Source organism: Eupeodes corollae, chromosome 3, assembly GCF_945859685.1.
Source record: "Eupeodes corollae chromosome 3, idEupCoro1.1, whole genome shotgun sequence".
Taxonomy (NCBI): domain Eukaryota; kingdom Metazoa; phylum Arthropoda; class Insecta; order Diptera; family Syrphidae; genus Eupeodes; species Eupeodes corollae.
The window spans coordinates 80,105,585-80,127,912 of NC_079149.1; the positions used below are offsets into that span (position 1 = coordinate 80,105,585).

Consider the following 22,328-nt stretch of genomic DNA (forward strand, 5'->3'; position numbering starts at 1 on the left):
CATCATAATAAAAATATACATACATATGTATGTATATATTTAAGTATCATTTTTCAATTTTTTTTTATAAAGTGTTTTTTTTTTTCAACGGAACAATTAATCCCTTGATAGATTAGAATAACAAATAAATTGACTAGGATAGTAAATAAGCTGAAAGAAAGTGGCTTTCCGATCACAATTCAAGCTCTTTTTTTAGTTCAAAGGTCGGATGAAATGAGCGGAATACTCATTTGAGCCATTTAGTGGTGACAGTTGGGAAAATAAAGTTACCTAATATCTTTAAATCATTGTTTCAAAAATAAAAATAAATTCAATTAAAGGGTAGAATATTTGCCAATGAGAAAATATATTTAAACAATCCAGATAGTTTTTCCTATTTCTAAAGGATAAATAAAACTTTTACTACGGACTAGGTATTAGAAATGATCACACCCTGGAGTGTGTTGTTTTTGCGTTTATTTATTTTACTTTTAGTTTGTTAATAGATTATTGAAATTTTTAAATAGAGGCGTTTTTCTTGTAAATTTGGGGACCAATAAACCAAATTAATTTGTATGTTTGTTTGATTATAATTTAACAAAGATTACTAGAAGCTCCTTAAAGTTAACAAAGTGCTTAAGTCCTTATTAAAACAACATTTTATACATAATGACAAAATATCTATTATTCTTAAAGCTTTTTTAGCACAATTTTATATCAAGTACAGTATTAAGCAAATAACAAAATGTTTAATTATAGGTATCAATTTGAATAGATAAATTAACAATTTTAAACCTTGCGCTAAATTTTGTTTGGAATATTTGTTACCTTAAAAGCGTGTATGTATAATTTACTTAAAAAGAGAGACATTTTTAATCATGCAGCTTTAAAAAGTTTTAAAAACATTGAAACTAGTGCGTGATCATGTGAAGTAAGGAACAATTGATTTCATATGATCATATAGCAACATACAAAAATATACCTCTTATTTATTAATAATAACCTTTCTGATGAACTAATAATTGTCTAATGATTTTAATCTTCCTACGCTCGGTTCCTATGCTTGTTGTCAATGGGCCTTACTAATAATCAAACGCTAATGTCGACTATTAGTTAACTGGAAGGTTAAAACAAAGTGCTGAGTTTTAATAAAATGGTACCAATAAACAATTTAACCCTCTCACTTACTAGTCTCAAGATTTTCCTTGAATCTATTACAAAATCTACTACAAATAAGAACAAAAATTGCTTGAACTGTCAGAACTGTCAAAGATCAATTTTTTGTTATTATGCAAAAGCAAAAATATAAATACAAGTTTTGAAAAATGAGTTCAATTGACGAAGGTCTGTTTCTAGATTTTGCCATTTAGTGGTGCCATTTGGGAAAATAAAGTTACCTAATATCTTTAAATCATTGTTTTAAAAATAATAAATATAATTTTCTTGTACATAATTTGGAGACCAATACCCAAAATTGATTTGTCTGTTTGATTATAATTTCATAAAGATTACTAGAAGCTCCTTAAAGTTAACAAAGTGCTTAAGTCCTTATTAAAACAACATTTTACTCATAATGACAAAATATCTATTATAATTAAAGCTTTGTTAGCACAATTTTATATCAAGTACAGTATTAAGCAAATAACAAAATGTTTAATTATAGGTATCAATTTGAATTTGAATAGATAAATTAACAATTTTAAACCTGGTGCTAGTTTTTTTTGTTGGAATATTTGTTACCTTAAAAGCGTGTATGTATAATTTACTTAAAAAGAGAGACATTTTTAATCATGCCGCTTTATAAAGTTTTAAAAACATTGAAACTAGTGCGTGATCATGTAAAGTAAGGAACAATTGATTTCATATGATCATATAGCAACATACAAAAATATACCTCTTATTTATTGATAATAACCTTTCTGGTGAACTAATAATTGTCTAATGATTTTAATCGTGTGTATTTTAAATAAACATCTAATTGCAATTTATATCTTTCTGGTTTCCGCAACGTGATATATTTTTAATTAAGTTTTCCTTTTTATAGTTTTATTTGTTTAAGTTTTCAGGTTTTTAACTTTTATTTTCACACCAATTACGGCGAAAAATACTGCAATGTCCTAAAAGCAGTAAGAATTTTTGGTCATACATAAAAAACATGAGTAATTCTTCCTCTTCCTACGCTCGGTTCCTATGCTTGTTGTCAATGACACTCCTTTAGTTAGCTCTGTTGATAAAGCCAACTTATTTGCAAGGCAGTTCGCCGAAAATTCCACCTAACCAGATAGTGTCATGGCTCCCCCAGTTCCTGAATGTGTAAATGATTCTATGGAACCAATATTTTTTTCGTACTCGAACTGTAGCGAGAGTTCTTAAAGATCTCAACATTCATAAATCCGCTGGCCCAGATGCTATCCCCGCTATTATTCTGAAGAGGTGTTGTTGGAAAACTGCATTTGTTCAGCCAATCTAAAAAAAAGGCGAATCTTCTTCTCCCACAAATTACCGACCGATAGAACTAACGTCCCTGATTAATTATCAGTTTAAGAAATATCTTGAGCAATAGATCCCCGGTGATCTCATGGTTTATCTCACCGAACAGTGGAACAAGGCATTTGATGAAGTCTGGCATCTTGCTTTCTTATCTAAAATGCGTGCTTTCGGTATCGACGAATCTCCTCTTCGTTGGATTAGAAATTTTCTTTCGGACCGTTCAATATAAGTTGTTTTGTACGGATTGAAGTCTGAAACTCATAAAATAAATGCTGGTATGCCCCAGGGCTCCGTTTTGTCTCCGGCCCTCTTCCTAATTTGTATTAATGATCTCCTATCTGCTACTTCTAATCCAATACATTGTTTCGCTGACGATAGTACTCTTAGCTTTTCATATTTGTTTCGAGACTCACACCCCTCTTCTTCGGATGTGGAACTGCAACTTCAAAATATGATTAGCTTATTAAAGTCTGGCCTACACAGCATTGTACAATGGGGAATTAAAAATCGTGTGGAATTTAATGCTTCAAAAAGGCAATGCTGTATGCTGTATCGTTAAAGCGAGATAAACCCTCTTTGCCACTATCTATGAGTGGCACTTGCAACAGAGAAACGGAAAATCTCAACATCCTCGGAATGTGCATCAGCAACCAACGGACTATGCTCTAGTGAAATAGCCAGTTGCATTCATCCCCTTAAAGAATTTAACTTTAATACCCACGCTTCTAGGAATGCCCATAAGTTTACCCTTGAGCCCAACTTCAGCAGTACTATGTGGAGCGGCTCGCCACGCTCTATCTTTCCCTGTCATTGCAATGTTCAAAAATTTATAAAATCAATGTACACCGACACCTCCTATCCAACCCTTCCCTCTTTTTCTAATGCTTACACTGAGTCTTTGGCATATTAAAGGTATACAAAACCCTTTAGTGTTCGCTAATTATAAAAAAAAGTTGCTGGTCCTCGTCAAGAGTATGTTGCTATAAACTTGGACCTCAGTGACCTTACTTTATAGCCCTATAAGGAAACACGCTAATTCCACGTGTTTAATTAACTACGGAATAAAATTAAAGTCATACAAAAATGTTCCATAAAAAACAAAAAAATATTCGTAAAATAATAAAAAAAGGCTTTATTCTAGATTCAGTGGTTTGAAAATTTTAAATGTTCACCGACTTTGAAAAATTTTGGTTTTAAGGGGTGTTTTTTAAAATATGGTTTTCAAGAAAAAATAATGTTTTTACCCATGTTATCTTTATTAAAAATATAAGGGTTTTCCATTATGTAAATAACCATATCTCTCCAAGGCGTGCATGGTCTTGGGCTAGATAGACAAGTGACTTCACATAACCACAAAAAATAGTTCAGCGGTGTAAAATCACACGATCTTTGAGGTCCCGAAATAGGCCCACGAGTCACGAAGCGAAACAATGTGCTCACCAAAAGCTTTCTTCAATAGTTTGATTGTTTCTTTGTGCCGCGAAAACCGAACGATTATTTTGTTAATAAATTTGCACGATGTTCAGAAGTAAGTGAGTAGGTAACCAAACCAAACTGAACATAAATCAAATGACAACTGTCAAAAAGACCAACTCCGGAAAAAATTAAAATCACACGTCTTTAAAGGCACCCGTTGGAAGTGAGCTCTTGTTACCTAACACAGCTTATATTTTTTCCTAAGGGATCTTAAAATTCCGTAATTTAATACTTATTATATCTGAATTTAAGTTTGCAGTCCTTACAATCGTATTTTCAAAACAATATTGTTACTGTCGCTCATTGCGTCACATAACTGCCTTTATTTGGTGTTACTAAGTATATGACATTTATTAGAAAATAAATTTTATTAGTAACATTTTGTAGCAAGTCCAAAAAAAACCCTTCGCTATTCTGCGTATATTAAATTTGTTGTTATAATATTTCAGTTTGAAATATAATAATTGTGTTTGAGACATTTTATAGAAAATGCAACGTGTGAACACGATTTTGAACACTTTCATTCCTTGCATTCAGAGAAATTCTGCTTAGGTGTGAATTGAAGTTAAAAGCTCATGAGACGCTTCCATTTTCAATATCAATATTTTTATTTGAGAAGATTTTGTTCTTGTTTTGTGGAAACGGAGTTCATAAAATATATTTTGTTCAAATAATTAAGAAAGGTAATTATTTTGTTTGAGATATTTTGTAAGAAAATAGCAGATTAAATGTTTTGAAAGTGATATTTAAAAATAGTTTATAATTTTGTTCTTATTTTCAAGGTGATTTTTTTCATAAAAAAGTAATACGGATTAAATATTTCTATACTTATTACTTCAATTGTGGACAAAATGCTGAGAATTCGACTTAAACGAAGTCCTGCAAGAAAAGAATGGACTTGTTGTTTTGGATTACATGTTCATACTGTAACCATAATAATTGGACTCTGGCATCTCGTGAGTAGATTTTGATTATTCAACATTATTATAATTCTTCTTTGTAAGAATTTAAGTTAAGCTAAGTACAGACAATTGTGAAATCCAGTACAAAAAATTGTCACAAAATATTTTACAATCCAATTTGTGTTCTGTGCATATATTTTTAGATGAACGACGCGTAAATTTGTCAGATTTAGTTTTTTAAGCTACATCTATCAAATATTAAAAGGATGTGCGCAAACCTATTGTGAGACCATTAACTAAAGTAATCTAACACTGTACTTAGCTTAACTCATTATGTATTTTCGTAAAAAATATTATAGCCAGACAATTGATTCTAACACTAATACAATTTAAATTCTGTAAACAAAACAATATTGTCTTTGTCAGTGAACTTTACTGGTGTACATATCAAGTTAAAACAAAATGATTGTGTTTTTAAGTGAGCTAGCTGGTAATTGTAAAGTGACCCACAGACACTACATATGTGTGCACATTCAACCCAATAATACAGATCGAACCGTGTATCATTTAGTTGTGCAACAAAAGATCTAAATATTTTTGACGCTGACGATAAGATTTGCACATTGCCGTTTTATTATTAAATAAATCTACCGCTCTTTAAAGAAGATTAATAGAAATATTCTTTTTTCACTCGCTCGGTGTCTGATAACGCGTGCACAACAGGCAACATATAGTGCACAATTATTGAATTAAATTTTAGATTCCCACTATGATAATTAGACCCTTTTCATTAAAAATACATACAGTCCCTGGACATATTATTAGACGCACTTTAGATTTTATGCAAAATCTTAATTTTTTTAGGTATTTTAATCAGGTTTTCGAATATTGTAATGCATTTATATTATTTTGTATGCAGAATATGAACTAGTTCCTAGAAATAAAGCAACAGATTTAAAGATTTTTTTAAATTAATATTTTCAGTTTTTTGTGTTATTTTTTTGTAATTTTTTTTTCTCAATATTCTGTTGAAACTGCATTTGATTTAATAAGAGCCTCAATTCTGCGCGGCATATTGTCAATTCATGATCTGTTTCCTGCATTTTTGGGTGGTGATTTCACACGTGAATTACTCTTTCAATAAGTGACCAGATCTTTAGCTACTTTTCTCTTCACCAGCTACCACACGTTTTCAATTGGGTTCATATCAGGACTGTTTGCCGCCCAGTCCAACAGAGAGATGTTTTCTTCCCTCAAATAAGTTTTTATGGACCGGGCTGTGTGGCATGGACCTGCATCTTGTATGAAAATGTAAACATACATCCATTCTTGAACGTTAAAAATATTGCGTATAATCGAATAAATCTAAAAATTGTGCAGATCTAATAATATGGACAGGGACTTTATGTCTATTTCTTTATGAGAATAATATTGAAAACATACAGTGGCTGTCACTATTAATATGACGCACGAAATATAAAGGAGTATGGACATTTTGGTATGGGTTATGGTATTACGCATAGCATTAGAACGGCATTTTGATGGACATTTACTCCTGCTCATTTATTATTTACTGAAGACGTCAAACCGACAATCCAGAAGCAATAAATGTTTTAGAGTTCTATTATAAATACACTAGTTTGTCTTTTCTGGGCATGTTTTATAAGAACTATGCTTTTACTACACCCCTCCTCCTACCTCAGCAGCACCCTATACCTACATTTTGAAGATGTGGTTACAATTGTTTTGTAGAAATATATTTATAAATTTTATACATTACAAGGCAAAATACAAATAGAAAAATTTGGTTAACTATCGTCATATATGATAATAGTATCGAGGAAGGCAGCTGGAGCAGTGAAGTCCTCATGTCTGGCGTATCCTAGGTAACACGCAATCGAGACAATATTAGCACACGTACCCATGGTACGTCAACCTGTCAGGCAAGAATAATAATATAAATCTATATTACTATCTTTATTGTTGCTGATAAGTAGGTAACAACAATGTTTTTTAACTTAACATAAAGAGATTGAATTCGTCCACTTAAAAGCCGTACATCATTATGAATGCCATAGTCCGATATGTCCTCCAGGGCATTTTTTTCTATAGATCTTTTGTTTCAAACTTGGAAGAAAAAGTTGACATTGGTTCAATGGAATTGACTTTCGATGAGTTTTCAGTAGCGCTTCACGCCCTTAAAATAAATAATAGTTGCGGTGCCGATGGAATAACATCAAGCATTTTGAAAAATTGTAGTGATTCTCTTTGTTTGCCTCTGTTAAAATTGTTCAACAACTCATTGTCCATGGGGTTCTTTTTACCAGAATGGAAAGAAGCATTTCTTGTTCCTATATTCAAGGCAGGTTCTAAAAATCTAGTAGAAAATTATAGAGGAATCTGCAAGCCCTCAGCCATCCCCAAACTTTTCGAAAGTCTGGTTAAAGACAAAATAGAATTTATGATAAACGAATGCTTATCTGAGTCACAACATGGCTTCGTAGTCGTGGCTAATTTGGCTCTTTTCTCTTCATATGTCCTAAATGCAATGGAGAATAAATGTCAAGTAGATGCTATTTACACCGACTTTAGTAAAGCTTTTGATTCGGTAGATCATATTATTTTACTGAAAAAGCTTCAATATTTTGGTTTTCATTCTGAGATGCTTCAATGGATCTCTTCGTATTTGAAACCAGAACTCAACGAGTAATTATTGACCACAAAGTTTCGAGAAGTATAAAATGTACTTCCGGCGTTCCGCAAGGGAGTCATCTTGGCCCTTTACTTTTCCTAATATATATTAATGATATAGTTGACATAACACCAAATTGTAATTATCTACTATATGCTGATGATTTAAAACTGTACTTAAAAATTAAAACCATTGATGATTGTGTAAGAGTTCAACAAGATTTGGACCATATTTCTACGAGGTGTTCTTTGAACAGTTTGAAACTTAATATTTGAAAATGCGAAGCTATATCATTTTCTAAATCTGCATGAGCTCTTAATTTTCCATACAAAATCGAATCGAATCTTTTGACTAAAGTTAACAATATCAAAGATCTAGGAGTTATTTTTGATAATAATTTGTCTCCAAAAATGCATATAGATTTCATTGTGGCTAAGGCGAACACCCTAGTTGGTTTCATTAAAAGGAATAGTAAGGATTTTACGGATCCTTATGTTTTACTAACCCTTTATACCTCACTAGCTAGGTCAACAATCGATTATGCTGATGTGATTTGGAACCCATTATATAGAGTTCATTCTGATAGAATTGAACAGGTCCAAAAGCGGTTTACTAAATGTGTGTTTCGTAAAATGCGTTGGAATTTTTAGTCCAGACTATAAAGCTAGGTGCCAATTGCTCGGGATAAAATTCCTAGAATCTAGAAGAAAAATTCATGATGTAATGTTTGTGCTATCATATAAAAAGTTCGTTTTTGCTTTCTCAGATTTCCATTTATGTACCATCTAGACAGTTAAGAACAAGTTGTTTCCTTTTTGAAAAACTGCATAGAACAAATTATGGAAAAAAATGAACCAATATCACGAGCAATTTCCTCGTTCAATGAAGTATGTGTTATTTTTGATTTTCATTTATCTCGAGATAAATTTAAAATTGAATTATTGTATAAATTTATATTTTAAATAAATAAGTAAAAATTTTTAGATAAGTAGATAAATAAATAAAAAAAAGATCTGTGTACAATGAAATGAGCTCGCTCTGATTATATATGTTGTCCGGCTGCAAGTACAGCAGCGCTTTAACTCCTCTTGGAGTATAGATCAGCAACAAGATCCTTCCACCTATCCCGATTCACCGCAACTGACCTCAGCTATGGCCAAGATTGAATACCTTGAGACCGAGCTTCCTTCAAAACTGATGACCTCCAAGTTGTCTTTGGTCTTCCAACTCGTCTATTACCCTGGGGATTCCATTACGTAGATTGTTTGTCGGTCTGATTAGTAGTTGATAAGTAGTTTTGAGCGAGCTTAAAGTCCAAAACGGGGTATGTTGCATTAGGGCTTATGTATGTATGGAAGAAAACAGCTTTCTACTGAAGCACTTTTGGCCAGTTTTGTTTTGTATCGAATAAAAAATAGACTTATATTAACCCAGCCATACTCATTGCAATGATTCAAAACCTTAAAGAGAAATTTACAAAGCTCCGATTAAAGCCATTATATGGTAGGATAATAATATTATTACACACCTCTGAATCAGCATGTTGTTGTATATACGCCTCACACTGTTCGCGATATTGACAGATCATCTAAGAATTTCAATATGTCTATATCTTCTATTGTAAAGGACTTGCCTACACATAGCATAGTTACGATTTTGTTGTTCCATTTTGAGTAGTAAAACATTCCAGTGTATTAGCAAAAGTCAACGTTTAAAGCTTTCAATAGGGTCGCAAGGGTCAGAGATGAAAATAAAAGAGATAACACAGAGAAAACTAAAACAGCAGCAGAACGTCACGATCGCAATACGAACGTGAGAATGACTGAACGGATGGCTGTGTCTCCCATCAACGGAGTTGTCGGGGCTTACAAGATTGTAACGTTTCATTCATTACTTTTTCTTCTTCCATCCGTCCGTGAACAGAACCTTATTTATGATATTGTTATGTCTAATGGCAGAAATATGTAGTTCTAACTTATTCCAAGAAGACATTTCCTGTGTTATATTATCATTAGTCAACTTAATTTAATCAATTCTTTAATTTTTTGCTGATTCTTATTACACACGGCTGCACAGCCGTAATTACTTCGAAGAACTAATGGTTCTTCTTCTGATGGTTTCGTTGCTGACTCCTTTACTCTTTTACTCATACATATACAGTATAGATTTTCTTGGAGAAATTGCATTTTCAAAATTTACTTTTTTTTGTCCGTATTGTCGTTGGAGCCACTGTATTTATTTTCAACATAAAAAACACAATAATGACAACTCTCAATAAAAAAAACCTTAAACCACAATAGTATCATGTAAAAGTTAACTCACTAATTCTTTGTATTTTTAACATAATACTTGAATACTTCATAATTGACAAATTATCCGCAACTTATCTTCTTTCGGCCTTTATCGAAATGATTTCTATTTTGACATAGAAGTGAAAATTTTGTAAGGCACCTATAATTGCGGACTTTAAAATAAAAGCTCTGCGAATTATTTACCACGTTTAGATTTTGAAATATTTATTATTATTATATATTTATTAAACAAGTAATAAATTACATGTTAATATAAAATTATTGAGCTTCTAGCTGCAAAGGCCTACCGCTCTATAATTAATTTTACACACATACATTTATATAATGGTTTCAATTTCTAAAAGAATATCATTGATCTTAATTATATTTGACAAACTTGGGTATCTCAGCGTATGGATGATGTTGTTTCGATTTAGAATTTTCTCAATGATTGGTTTAGTTTGTTGCAGTTTTGGAGCAGGTGTTGTAGGTCAGGTGTAGCATTGCAGGCAGGACAGATGGGAGGAGGTTCTTTTTTGAGGAGTTGGAGGTGGGTGGCAGAGGTATGGCCAAGTCGGAGTCAGATGAAGTTTTTTATTTTTGATTTTTTGCAGTTTGTAGGGTATAAAGGTTTTAAATGTGTTGGATTCACTCCTACATGGTTTCAATTTCTAAAAGAATATCATTGATCTTAATTATATTTGACAAACTTGGGTATCTCAGCGTATGGATGATGTTGTTTCCATTTAGAATTTTCTCAATGATTGGTTTAGTTTGTTGCAGTTTTGGAGCAGGTGTTGTAGGTCAGGTGTAGCATTGCAGGCAGGACAGATGGGAGGAGGTTCTTTTTTGAGGAGTTGGAGGTGGGTGGCAGAGGTATGGCCAAGTCGGAGTCAGATGAAGTTTTTTATTTTTGATTTTTTGCAGTTTGTAGGGTATAAAGGTTTTAAATGTGTTGGATTCACTCCTACATAGTTATGGTTATGGTTCTATATTCTCCATTCATTTACTTGGGTGCTTACCAGTTTTCGTGTGAGGTTCTTCACAAGGTCATTCTTGGTGTAAATATTATAGAAGTAGGTTGGTGACTTGCTTGCAAGGTTGGCGGCTTTATCAGCGAGCTCATTGTCACGGATGCCAACGTGTCCAGGGGTCCACATTAGTTTTATATGCTCGTTTGAATTTACCAATAAGGAGCGAATGTTGTTGATGAGATTGGTGGAGTTGTTGTTGGTATTTTTGACAGCTTTGAATGTAGAGAGACTGCCTGTACAAATAACCTGCTTGTTTTTTTCTTTTATAGCCTCTTGAATGGCAGTAAAAATGGCAAAGGTTTCAGCAGTTAAAATGGACGCGGTTTGTGGAAGTAATCCAAAAAGTGTCTTGCTACCGTCTTCATTTGTGATTGCACACGTTGTAGTTTCTGAAGATTTGGACCCATCGGTAAAAGTAAATTTCCAGTTTTTGGACTTGAGCTCAGATGAAATCCTTAGGAAAATCTTGCGATGCGAGGTTCAGGAGTTGGAGTCGATGAGCCAAGAAGTAGATAAATCTTTAATGACTTAGTTGAATTATCAAAATACATCCAAATAATATTTAAACAAGTTTATCAAAGTTAAAGTGTATTTTATGTGAATAATCTTAAAATGTAGTGAGTACTAAAAACACTGGTCATTACGTTTTGTTTTTATTGCAAAAGCAGAACCATCCGTTAAAGCATTAATATTTTCCGAATTCAAATATTGCCTTTAAATTTTTCGATCACACCATGTTTTTAATATATTCCCCTTTAAAAATGCCAAAGACAACGAAAAACATGATTTTAGGGCTAAGTTAAAAAAAAAACATACCCTTAACAAAAAATTGTATGATGATTTAGAATCTTACTTATGGAAATTCTTATTAACTGTTGGTCTTTATTTGACACTATATTAAGTTTTGAGCAAACCTTCAATTAAATACTTTCATAGCTTTGAAAAACATGTTTCGAAATGAATTTTCAGTGCTGATTTGGAATACTTACTTAAGGTCGTGCTACAGTCCTGTGTGAACTGGGGCCTCATCCAACAAAATTCTCCATCTAGCTCGGTCCCTAGCTAGATGTCTCCAGTTTCGCGCACCAAGGTGGGTGAGGTCACTTTCCACTTGTGCGCGCCACCTGATCCGCAGCCTTCCTCTACTGCGCTGTTCTGCGGGTGTGGATTCGAAGACTTTCCGGGCCGGAGCATTGGTTTCCATGCGCTCTACATGACCCAGCCATCTTAGTCGTTGGACTTTTACCCTTTTGGCTAAGTCTACGTCGCTGTACAGTCAGCTCGTAGTTCCATTTTCTCCTCGACTCCCCTTCGATGCATACTGGACCGTAGATCACACGAAGAACTTTTCTCTCGAACCGACTCAAGGTGCTTTCATCCGCTTTTGTCATAGTCTATGCTTCTGCAACATATAGCAGGACGGAGATGACAAGGGTTTTATATAGCGACACTTTGTTAAGTTGAGAGATTACTTTACCACTCAATTGCTTTCTTAGCCCAAAGAAACACGGGTTAGCAAGAGTTATTCTGCTATTGATCTCAGCTCTGGTGTTGTTTTCTCCGTTTACAGCGGAGCCTAGGTAGACGAAGTCCTTGACTACCTCAAAGTTACGTCTGTCTATGGTGACGTTTTGACCAAGACGTCGGTGTTGTATGTCCTTTCTTGCCGACAGCATGTACTTTGTTTTGCCCTCATTAACTGTTAAACCCATTTTTGTCGCCTCTGCCTCAAAACTCATAGAAGCGCTATTGACATTTGACATCACGCCGAGTTCTTCCGACTATGTCAATGTCATCAGCATTTGCTAGTAATTGGACAGACTTTTGAAAGATAGTGTCTAGTGTTGACGTGTGAGTTGTGCACTATTCTTTCAAGCACGATGTTAAAAAATCACATGACAGCGCAACAACCTTGTCTAAAACATTTTTTGGCATCGAATAATTCTGTGAAGTTGTTTTCAACTTTTATGGAGCAGCGTGAATTCTCCATGGTCATCCTGCACAAACGGACAGGGATGCCAAAACTAGACATGGCTCTAAACAGCTCGTCCCTGTAGATGCTGTCATATGCGGCCTTGAAATCGATGAAAAGATGGTGGGTGTCGGTTTGATGTTTTTGTTTTTTTTCCAGCATCCGCCGCAATGTGAATATTTGATCGGCTGTGAATTTTCCTGGTCTAAAACTACACTGATAAGGTTGTTGACGATGGGCTTTAGACGTTCACATATTACGGCAGAGAATATTTTATAGGCGATGTTAAGTAGACTGATTCCCCTATAGTTGGTGCAGTTTAGAGGGTCCCCTTTTCTCAGTCAAGCCTCGGATACGGACGGATTTACTGTTGACAACCTACGCTGATTTCGAATACGAACTTGAATTTTAACTATCTGCTCAAGTCTTGAAAATAACTGTTTTTAATATTGTTTTTTGTATTTTTAAATTTAAAAAAAATTGATATTTAGAAGACGGAACAAGAACAAAAATTAATTTTAATCCGGTTTGTCTTTTTCTGTTAAAAATCATTTTAGCAGGCTCAGCGTTTCTTTAATATTAATTTGAGACGTTGCCGTGATATGAGATTAACTTTATAAAATTGGCCTTACTACCCTTAAGAAAAGTGAAGTAAGACCAATTTTCAGCAATTTACAGAGTAAAGTATTTTGTGGTCTATTCTTTAAAAGAAATGGTAACCTAAAATCTTTTTTGTGTTCGTAAATTGTGTGGTTGGACAAATGTTTAACATAAGCTGCTTTTCATGAATTAATACTTGTAATATTTTTGTTGAATTTTCAATGTTTTTGTTGAAGAGTTTCTACAAAAACTCTTGTATTTCTGTTTTAAATACTTCCACAATATTCAAATAAAACAATTGTTAATAATTTTTCCAGTTTCTTAATTGTCTTGCTTTAAGCCTTTTGGCTGTAATATGGCACAATCCACAAATGGTCGAGGAACTTGAAAACAGCTATGATTATTCCGTTGATTTAAATGCCCCAGCGTTGCCAACGCCACTAAGCAAGATTGATACACCAATTGCTTATCGCGATCATTCATTAAATTATCGTAAGTATACTCGTATCATATAGCGCAGATGTTTTTTAACAAAGTTTTTATATTGATTTGTTTTTATTATTTTGTTTTTTTCAGAAAATTTCGATATGGGTGGCTTAGTTTGTCTTTGCATGATTACAATTACACTGATGATGATATACGGCACAATTAAGAGCAAACCTTCTCACATATTGCCATTCTTTTGCTTGCAGCTTTTCGATTTCGCTATTACAACGTAAGTATGTTCTTTTCAAAGGGAAACCATCAATCAAAAACGTAATTCCAATTTTTAGTATCTATCCCATTCTATGATACTTTTTTAGAAAAAAATGTGTTTTTTTATGTGCTTTGTGAATGTAGGTTGGTCATATAACAATAATAACAAAAAAAGACTGGGTTGTGCCCCACCTTGACCACTTCCATACGAGCGTCTTTCCTAAAACGAAATATTAATTACAATATTTTGTTTGAGATAAAAAACTTAAAGTCTTTGTTCTCAAGATACTTGACTCTAAAACCATTATTAGTTGTTGTTTTGTTTTTGTAGGTTTTCGTGTTTTCTTAAAAATGTTGTCTATTGTATTTTCCTAAAAACATTTACTAAAAGTTAGCAACAATATTTTGATGGGTTTTATTTTAATGTCTGTTTTTTGTAGATTCTTATTTTTTTAATAAAAATTGAGTGTTCAAACTTTGAACAACAATATTTTGTTATAAGATAAAATTTGTTTGAACCCAATATCTTTAATTTTTGAAAAGATATTGGAGTCGAAAACAAATTTTTACTACCTTTTAGTATAGTTTTTTTTTTTTTTTAATTTTTTTTTTTGTGAAAAACTATCAATTCGATTTTTCTCAGATGTCGAAAACGTTATTCTTTGTTGCATACATTATTTAGAAAATAAAATCATGTTTTATTATTTTTTTTTATTTATAAATATATACAGTGGAGGACAAAAATTTAGCACACTTATTTGATGAAATGAAAAATCTTGTATTTAAAAGTTTTTGTTGGACTGAAAGCTGCAAGTTTATTTTATTTATATGCAATATGGTGGCATATATGTTTTCACCGAAAACAACATTGTACTAAAATTACCTGTTAAAAAAGAATTGAAAAATTAGTTAAAACAACTTCTTTAACCTGGACATTTGTTCATCATTCTTTATGTTTTAGATGGATAACTTTTTTTTTATAACTGCACTGATTCTTCTAGGCAACTTTTCAACCAAAGCCACACAACGTTGTCTTGGAATACCATACCATGCATCTTCAATGAACTGCCTTAGTTCTTGCAAATTTTTCGGCTTTCTTTTTCAATTTGATGTTCAATGATCATTCCACAAATTTTCGATGGCTACTTTAATACGTTAATTTTATTGACCTTTCAAAAGTTATGATGTGTGCTAAGGTCTTTATCATGCATAAATCTCAATAGAATAGGTTAATTTTCTTCTGAAAATGGAATCATATGGTGTAGCAGGATACTTTTGTACATATGTTGGCCCATTTTTATGTCAATTTTTACTATAGGATCAACACGGTTCCAGGAATATGCAGCCCAGACCATAACATTCCCACCACCATATTTGGCCGTTTTGACAGTATATCGAGGATTGTGTTGCATATTCTGTGAACGCTATACATACTTTTTGCAATCTGAACCAAATCGACTGTATGGATTCGTCGCTCCAAAGCACGTTTTTCCAAAAACAGTTTGTTTTTAAAAACTCTAATCTGGCTTTCAAGTTTTTTTTTTTTTTGAAACGAGTGGCTTTCGCTGGGCAATGTAACCACGTAATTTTGTCCATTTATTCGGCGTCTTACCGTTCTTGATGATATGTTGACATCATAATATTCTTTCAGTATGTTGCGGATGGCACTGGAGCTTTAAAACCTTCTCCTCCTTGGCTGACAAACGATAAATTACTTTGTCTTCTTTTGGTGTGGTCTCTTTCTTTTACGAGGACATAGTCCGATGTTTTGAATGGTTCCAAATTATTTAAAATGCCGAAGAGCGTTGGAAACCATTTTTCTGGAGCACTACAACAGCTTGGATATGTCAGAAACTGTCCTTCACCTTGTATTTCATCTGCAAAATTATTTTTCGTTTATCTTCTGAGCACCATTGTCCTTTTGCCATGATTATTTAAGTACATTTTGATTTATTTAATAAGTTGATATTAACAAATTAATTAATTAATAATTTTAACAAACAAATAACAACTAAAAGGATTACAAAATGTATTAGAACTAAAATGTGATAAATTTCTAAATTTATGTCCAACTAAAATCAGTTTGAATTACATACTTATGCAGTTTTTTTTTTAAACGCAAACAAATGTATTTATTTAGAGTAACAGTTTTTAGTTTTTAATATGGTTGTAAATGACTACATGAAATTTAAAGTTGCTTAGAACAAAGCACTTTTATTTAAAAGCTTTTAAAATTTTATCAAGGGTGAAATCGGCTAAGGTGATTTTTGATTGTCACCTTTGTGATCATAAAAAGTGATCAAACTAATTTTTGCGTCTGTGTAAGGTGATAATCAAATTTTGTTTAGAATTTGGTATCACTTTAAAAGAAATTCACTGACGTTTGTTACAATTTCAATGGTTGTATTCAAAAACCGATCTGAAGCTATCCGGATTATTATGTAATTATAAGTTTTGATGCACCAAGTAGTAACGATGAAAATTTAAAGTCACGGCTAATCGAAGAATAGGGGGAACGCGTGTTGACCGCATATATACCACATATGCGTACTTACTTTGGACTTGGAAGATCAAGAATGTTTATTTTATTGCGGAGGTTAATCCTCAAGAGCCGGATATTTCTATTATGATTAATATTTTCATTTTCTGTAGGTACAATCAAAGGCACAAACACATTCATATTGTCTTGAAATTTCAGCAACAAAAAATTAAAATCAATTTCCAATGAAATTGACAACTAAAGAGCTGTCACCAGAAAAAGTCACCAAATCGTGATTGTCACCGGTGACTAGCTTAAAATGGGAAATTTCAGGGATATTTTTGTTAAAATAGAGTTCTGCTCACAACCCTGTAAAAATAAACTACCTTTTTTTCTTTCTATTAAGGGAATTGTGTGAGAAAAAATGACAAAGCATTATATGTTGAATGGCAAGAACCTTATAATACAACCGAGTAAGTTTCTTCAAAATCAAAAAAACCGTTTGAGTAGTCGTGTGTCTTAAACGGCAAATAACTATATGATGTTCTTCTTCGTCAGATGAAGATGACCAATCTATATAAATTATAAATAGTAATGCAATGTTAAAATTGTTAACCTATTCATTCTGTACTCTAAACATTGAGAATACAAATTTTATGAAGCAAAACATCAGTTTTTAATCTGAACAAACAGATTTTTTTGAACTCTTTCTGTATCTTTTGATTTTGTAACTGAAAACAAATCATTTTTTGAATTCAATATCTCTACTAGTTCTTGAGATATAGACGACGAAAAATGGTATCCCAAACTTACGGATGTACAAATGTCGATATTTGTAATTCGACAAATCGAAGCGCTTACTTCCTATGTGAAGTTAAAAAGTTATTTGCGTGAGCAATATTCGAAATACTTGGTGGGATTTAAAATCGAAAAATAATTTTTGAAAAGCATGGAAACACCGTAAAGCTGGAAACACCACACCTTAAGACTCAACATATTAACATATTAAAAAATTAATAATGAAGGAATTTAAATCTTAGGAAGAAAACGACTACTTTGGTAAGGTTAAAGTGGCTGTCCAAGATGGAAACGGACACACTTAGGCCAGTTTAATGGCCCATTTGATAAAAGGCTACTTAAGAACATACAACATCGATTCTACTATAGAGGCAGATGTGGGGATACATTTAAAAAAAAATTAAATTTGAATAGTTAAATGTACAATGCATATGTGAGTGAGTATGTTTGACCAGATTGTTTTAAAAGTAGTAAGATGACAAAATTGTGATCAAGTGGGAATAGAAATATGAAACTGCGATTTCTTTAAAATTCTTATTCTTCATGGGATAGATTTTTTTTCAAAATGCCCGATATTAAGCATTCCAGCCTTGCTGACAACTAGGGCTTAGTGACTTAAAACTCTCTACCATTTCTGTTTTCGAGTCTTGTCAAGAAGAAAAACGAGATCATTTAAGTAGCTCAAAAATAGCCTATAATTACATCATCACCAGATTTTTAAAATTGTTTGTGCTGTTTTAAAGAGTCTTCAAAAGTTAAAGCTTTGCAATTTAAGTTTGAGGGTAAGAACTTGCGAAACTAATTTGGAGTCTCTAGAACCCCAAAAATGACCGTAAATTCTTCCATCATTAGTTTTTTTTTTTTAATGATGTTTGGTTTAAAAAGTGGGATTAAGCACTTGGCCAACCAATTTCGAGTTTTGGAGTCCAAAAGTAGCTTAAATTTCCTCATCCCGCTTGTCGTCAAACTGACACAGCACAAGTTTGAGGAGGAAAAGATTTTTGAACTAAGTCGGGATTAGAGCACAAAAAGTGCTTTACATTTCTAAATCATTAGAATTTCGAAATTTCACTGTTGCGTTTCAAGCTTTGTCTTGACCTGGAAAGTATGTACCTACTGTTATGCCCTGCGCGGAAATTTCAAAAAGATTGGAGTTTTTTAAGAGTGAATATCAATGAGAATTCGGCTTCAGTTATTAAGAGTTATTCTGAAAGTAAACATAATAAACTAATGAGAATAAAATTAAGTGTTTTTAAGTTTACGAATGTAAAGCATAGATAAAAATTCAGTCCGATGATAATAATCTGCAATTTATTATAAAGTTTAAGGAGGTGTTACTCATGTGATATAATGATAATTGAACATCAAATAGGTTTAAGAGTATTCATATCCAGGACTCTGTTATGTGATCGTGTTTAAATTACTTTGATTGTCTTCGAAATGAGTCAAAATCTGATATTAATATTAATATTTTTAAATTTAAAGTCATATTTTAATTTTTTTTTTATTAAACTTACATACATACATAAACATTTCATTATCAAAAACAAATGTGTTTCCATACATCATAAATTGTGTTTTATTGCAATCTAGGGCAAACATCGAACCTTATATTTCGTCTCAGCTTCAATGGTTGAAATTCCATTTATTCTATTTATTTATTATTAAACAAATTAAATATGAGAGCTTGACAGGCAGAAGTGTATCATGATTTATATAAACAAACAAAGTCATGAAAGTCAGAAGAAACCACGTTATGTGTTGATTTAAGAATATGAAATGAGTTACAGTCAGAAAGGTTATTTATTTAAGTTTTTTAATAACGTTATGTATTTAATTAAATATTGTTTGGGTATTTAACTAAAAGATTTTGTAAACAAATTATTATGTATAAATAATAAAAGAGAAAAAAAACAATTAAAGCGAATCAAACTATACTCATTACTTAAAAAAAAGGAAAAAAAGATATCTTCAACAAGTAACAAAACTTTCTTATCAATTAGATGTTAAAAGATATTTAAGGCAGATTTAAGTTTTAAAACGCAATTAATGTCTTGTCTATTATGTAAGTTTATAATAGATATCTTTTTCTTATTTAATATCTTTTTAGAGGTATAGAGATTAACATATTAAATATGTTTTAAAATTATATAGTTATAAATTTCAACATTTTTTTGCCAAATTTTATAGAATTATCAGCTTTTCTAAACTCAAAGCCCAGATATATAATGGTCTGGTCCCTCTATCTGATAGAAGGAATTATGAGTTCAAGTTCCAAAGTAAAAAACACAGCAAAATTTATATTGAAAAAGAATCTACATACATAGTGTTTTTGTTACATTTTTGTTTCTTTCTTTCAGTCTCACTGCGGCTGGGTATTTATGTTATCTACAATCGGTACATAATCTTGTTGCTAGAAGCCACCGCCTTCCATGGAGGGAGAAGTTATTGGAACTTTCACCAAATGCTTTAGTTTTGCTAGTTGTTATTGCATTCGTAAGCATTGTCTTTATAAAAGCCTACGCAATTGGTATCGTATGGCGTTGCTATAAGTACTTGACATTGCGACAACATAACATGCGCTCATTAATGCCATGTGTTATGCATGATGCTGCAGTTAACATGGTAGCCGATCAAACTGCTTACACAACTATTTTACCAAACTATGATGAGGCAATTGCTCAGTACATGAAACAAGTTCCGCCACCATCTTATCAAGTTGCCATATCTAACATAAACGATGAAAATATTCCGCAAAATAGAACCAACAATAATAATAATAACTCTCTTGTTAATGCAGAGACAGCCACTTCGCAAGTTGAGCCACCGCCTTACAACGAAAATCTTATCGGTAATAATAACTCAGAAGTTCTTTCGGTTTCGTCCACCCCAAATGTATCATCTTGAAGCAATAAATTTTAAACAGGGGACCGGAAGAAACCGAAGACGAGATATTTTACTTAAAATTCAATTTTAATAAAATATATTATGTAAGCATGTTTTATTAATTAATAACTTTTCATGCGCGAAGGATGTAGTAATTAAAATGGAAATTTGATTATGGCATACAAAAGAAAGGTGTGCATCATTGGTTGTTATTTTATATTATTGTAATGGAAAATATTTTAGTTTCAGAATTAGTATGCTCAAATTAAATTATAATATTTATCAAAAATGATAACCAAATAGTTGGAATAATAAAATAATAATGTAATATAAAAAAAGTGTCATGGAAAATCTTTCTTTTATTAACTATAAGATTTGTATTAACATGTACTGCTTTCCTCTTCTAACTTATGTTTGGTTTAAACTTGAAGAATCCCGTGAATTTATCAAGGTTAGTATCAATAAACTCTGTAAACAGTGGCAAAACCTACAGTGAGTCATTAGAAACATAATCATGCAAGAGTAAACTGGAATTTTTTTAAAAATCTATGAATTTATGTGTAAGTTGTCTGGAAGTATGTGATGAAAATTCAATGGTAAGTAATTGCTTTGGTTATGCTTTTTTATTTAAATACAAATAAATTAGGTGGCGCAACAGTCCATGAATAACCAGCGCCTAGTGAAAACTCTCAACCATTCCTGTGTGCGATTAATGTTGTCAGAGATGGTAGGGACCTACAGTTTATATGCCGAATTCGAACGGCTAATTTGCGAAAGCTCTTTTCATGACAAGTTTAATACATATTTTTTTAAATTAATTTTTAGTCATTCATTCTTAAATCTATCATAAAGCTAGATACAAATTCATAAAACTAGCTTAATTAACCATTACTTACAACTACCTTACTGGTCCCATACGGACACTCTAAGATGTATTTTACTGTAATTCATTTTATTTATTTTTGTTTAAAAAAAAAACTAATTTCAATATCTTTTTTTATTTTTTCTTAAAAACTACTTAAAAGTATTTCCTTAAAATAAAACTTAAAACTACTTTAAAACTTATTCTACCTATAAACTGCTTAAAACTAGAACAACCACAGCAGCAAATCTAACTGTCTAACATTTTTTGTTTTTCATATATTGTTGCCTTTTTTTTATTTTTATATTTTTTTATTCCATGTTTTTTTTTATAATTTTTTGTTATGCCACTATGCCTATTCTACTTCAAACTATAAAAACAAGTATGTAAGCCGGCCAAGAGTTAAAACCCCATCCCGACTACCCACTATCAAGTGCCGATTGAAGCCACCAAAACTGGTTCTCCTGCTTCATCCTATCAGTTCGGTCCCGTTCGGACACAGCCCTACTGAACCGAAGGAGCTCTGCTCCGCCTTGTGCCATGACGTCCCGATTGTACAGGAGTCGCCTATCCACGGTTCTTCGTCTGACGTGGTAGATTAACGGAACTGCCAATCTATCCTGTATCAGACCGCATCTATCTAAAAAGAGGAATGCCTCTGGGGGAATGAAGCCGCTCAAGCGTGCACTCTCAAAATACTCGTCGTTCGGATAGAACGCCCCGAAAATTAAATTGTTGGTCGAAGACATAGCTCTTGCAATATGACCTCGAACGAGTTTTATCACGAAATTGTCAATTCTGTTGATTCGAGCCCCGTTGTATAGGACCTCGTTGGAAAAGTAATGCACATAAGAAGATTCCGCTGTTCGATATAAGCCGGTACAGCGTCGTAAACACTGCCGATCGAACACCCGAAACTTCTCCATCTGGGAAGGGGCAACGTTGAACCACACAGGACAACCATAAACGATCATTGGCCGTATGAGGGCCATGTAGCAAATTACCTTCACTCTGGGGTCAAGCCGACTGATGTAAAATAGCCGTTTCGTCAGAGCGAATGCTCCTCTGGCCCTGGTCAGAACAGCATTTATATATCTGTCGAAATATAAATACTGATCTAACAAGATATCGGGTTACTTCACTACACTTTTGCTCGCCATTTTGCGCCAAT

At 32.6% G+C, this 22,328-nt stretch overlaps 1 protein-coding gene across 1 annotated transcript; it reads left to right on the plus strand.

The window, feature by feature from the left end:
- The first annotated feature begins 4,500 nt into the window (after positions 1 to 4,500).
- Positions 4,501 to 20,639, plus strand: LOC129951260 (lysosomal-associated transmembrane protein 4B). Its single transcript, XM_056063345.1, has 5 exons — positions 4,501 to 4,628; positions 4,728 to 4,901; positions 13,754 to 13,928; positions 14,013 to 14,151; positions 19,770 to 20,639. The coding sequence occupies exons 2-5, from the start codon at positions 4,797 to 4,799 to the stop codon at positions 20,314 to 20,316; spliced, it is 966 nt and encodes a 321-aa protein (XP_055919320.1). The 5' UTR covers positions 4,501 to 4,628; positions 4,728 to 4,796; the 3' UTR covers positions 20,317 to 20,639.
- The last annotated feature ends 1,689 nt before the right edge of the window (positions 20,640 to 22,328 follow it).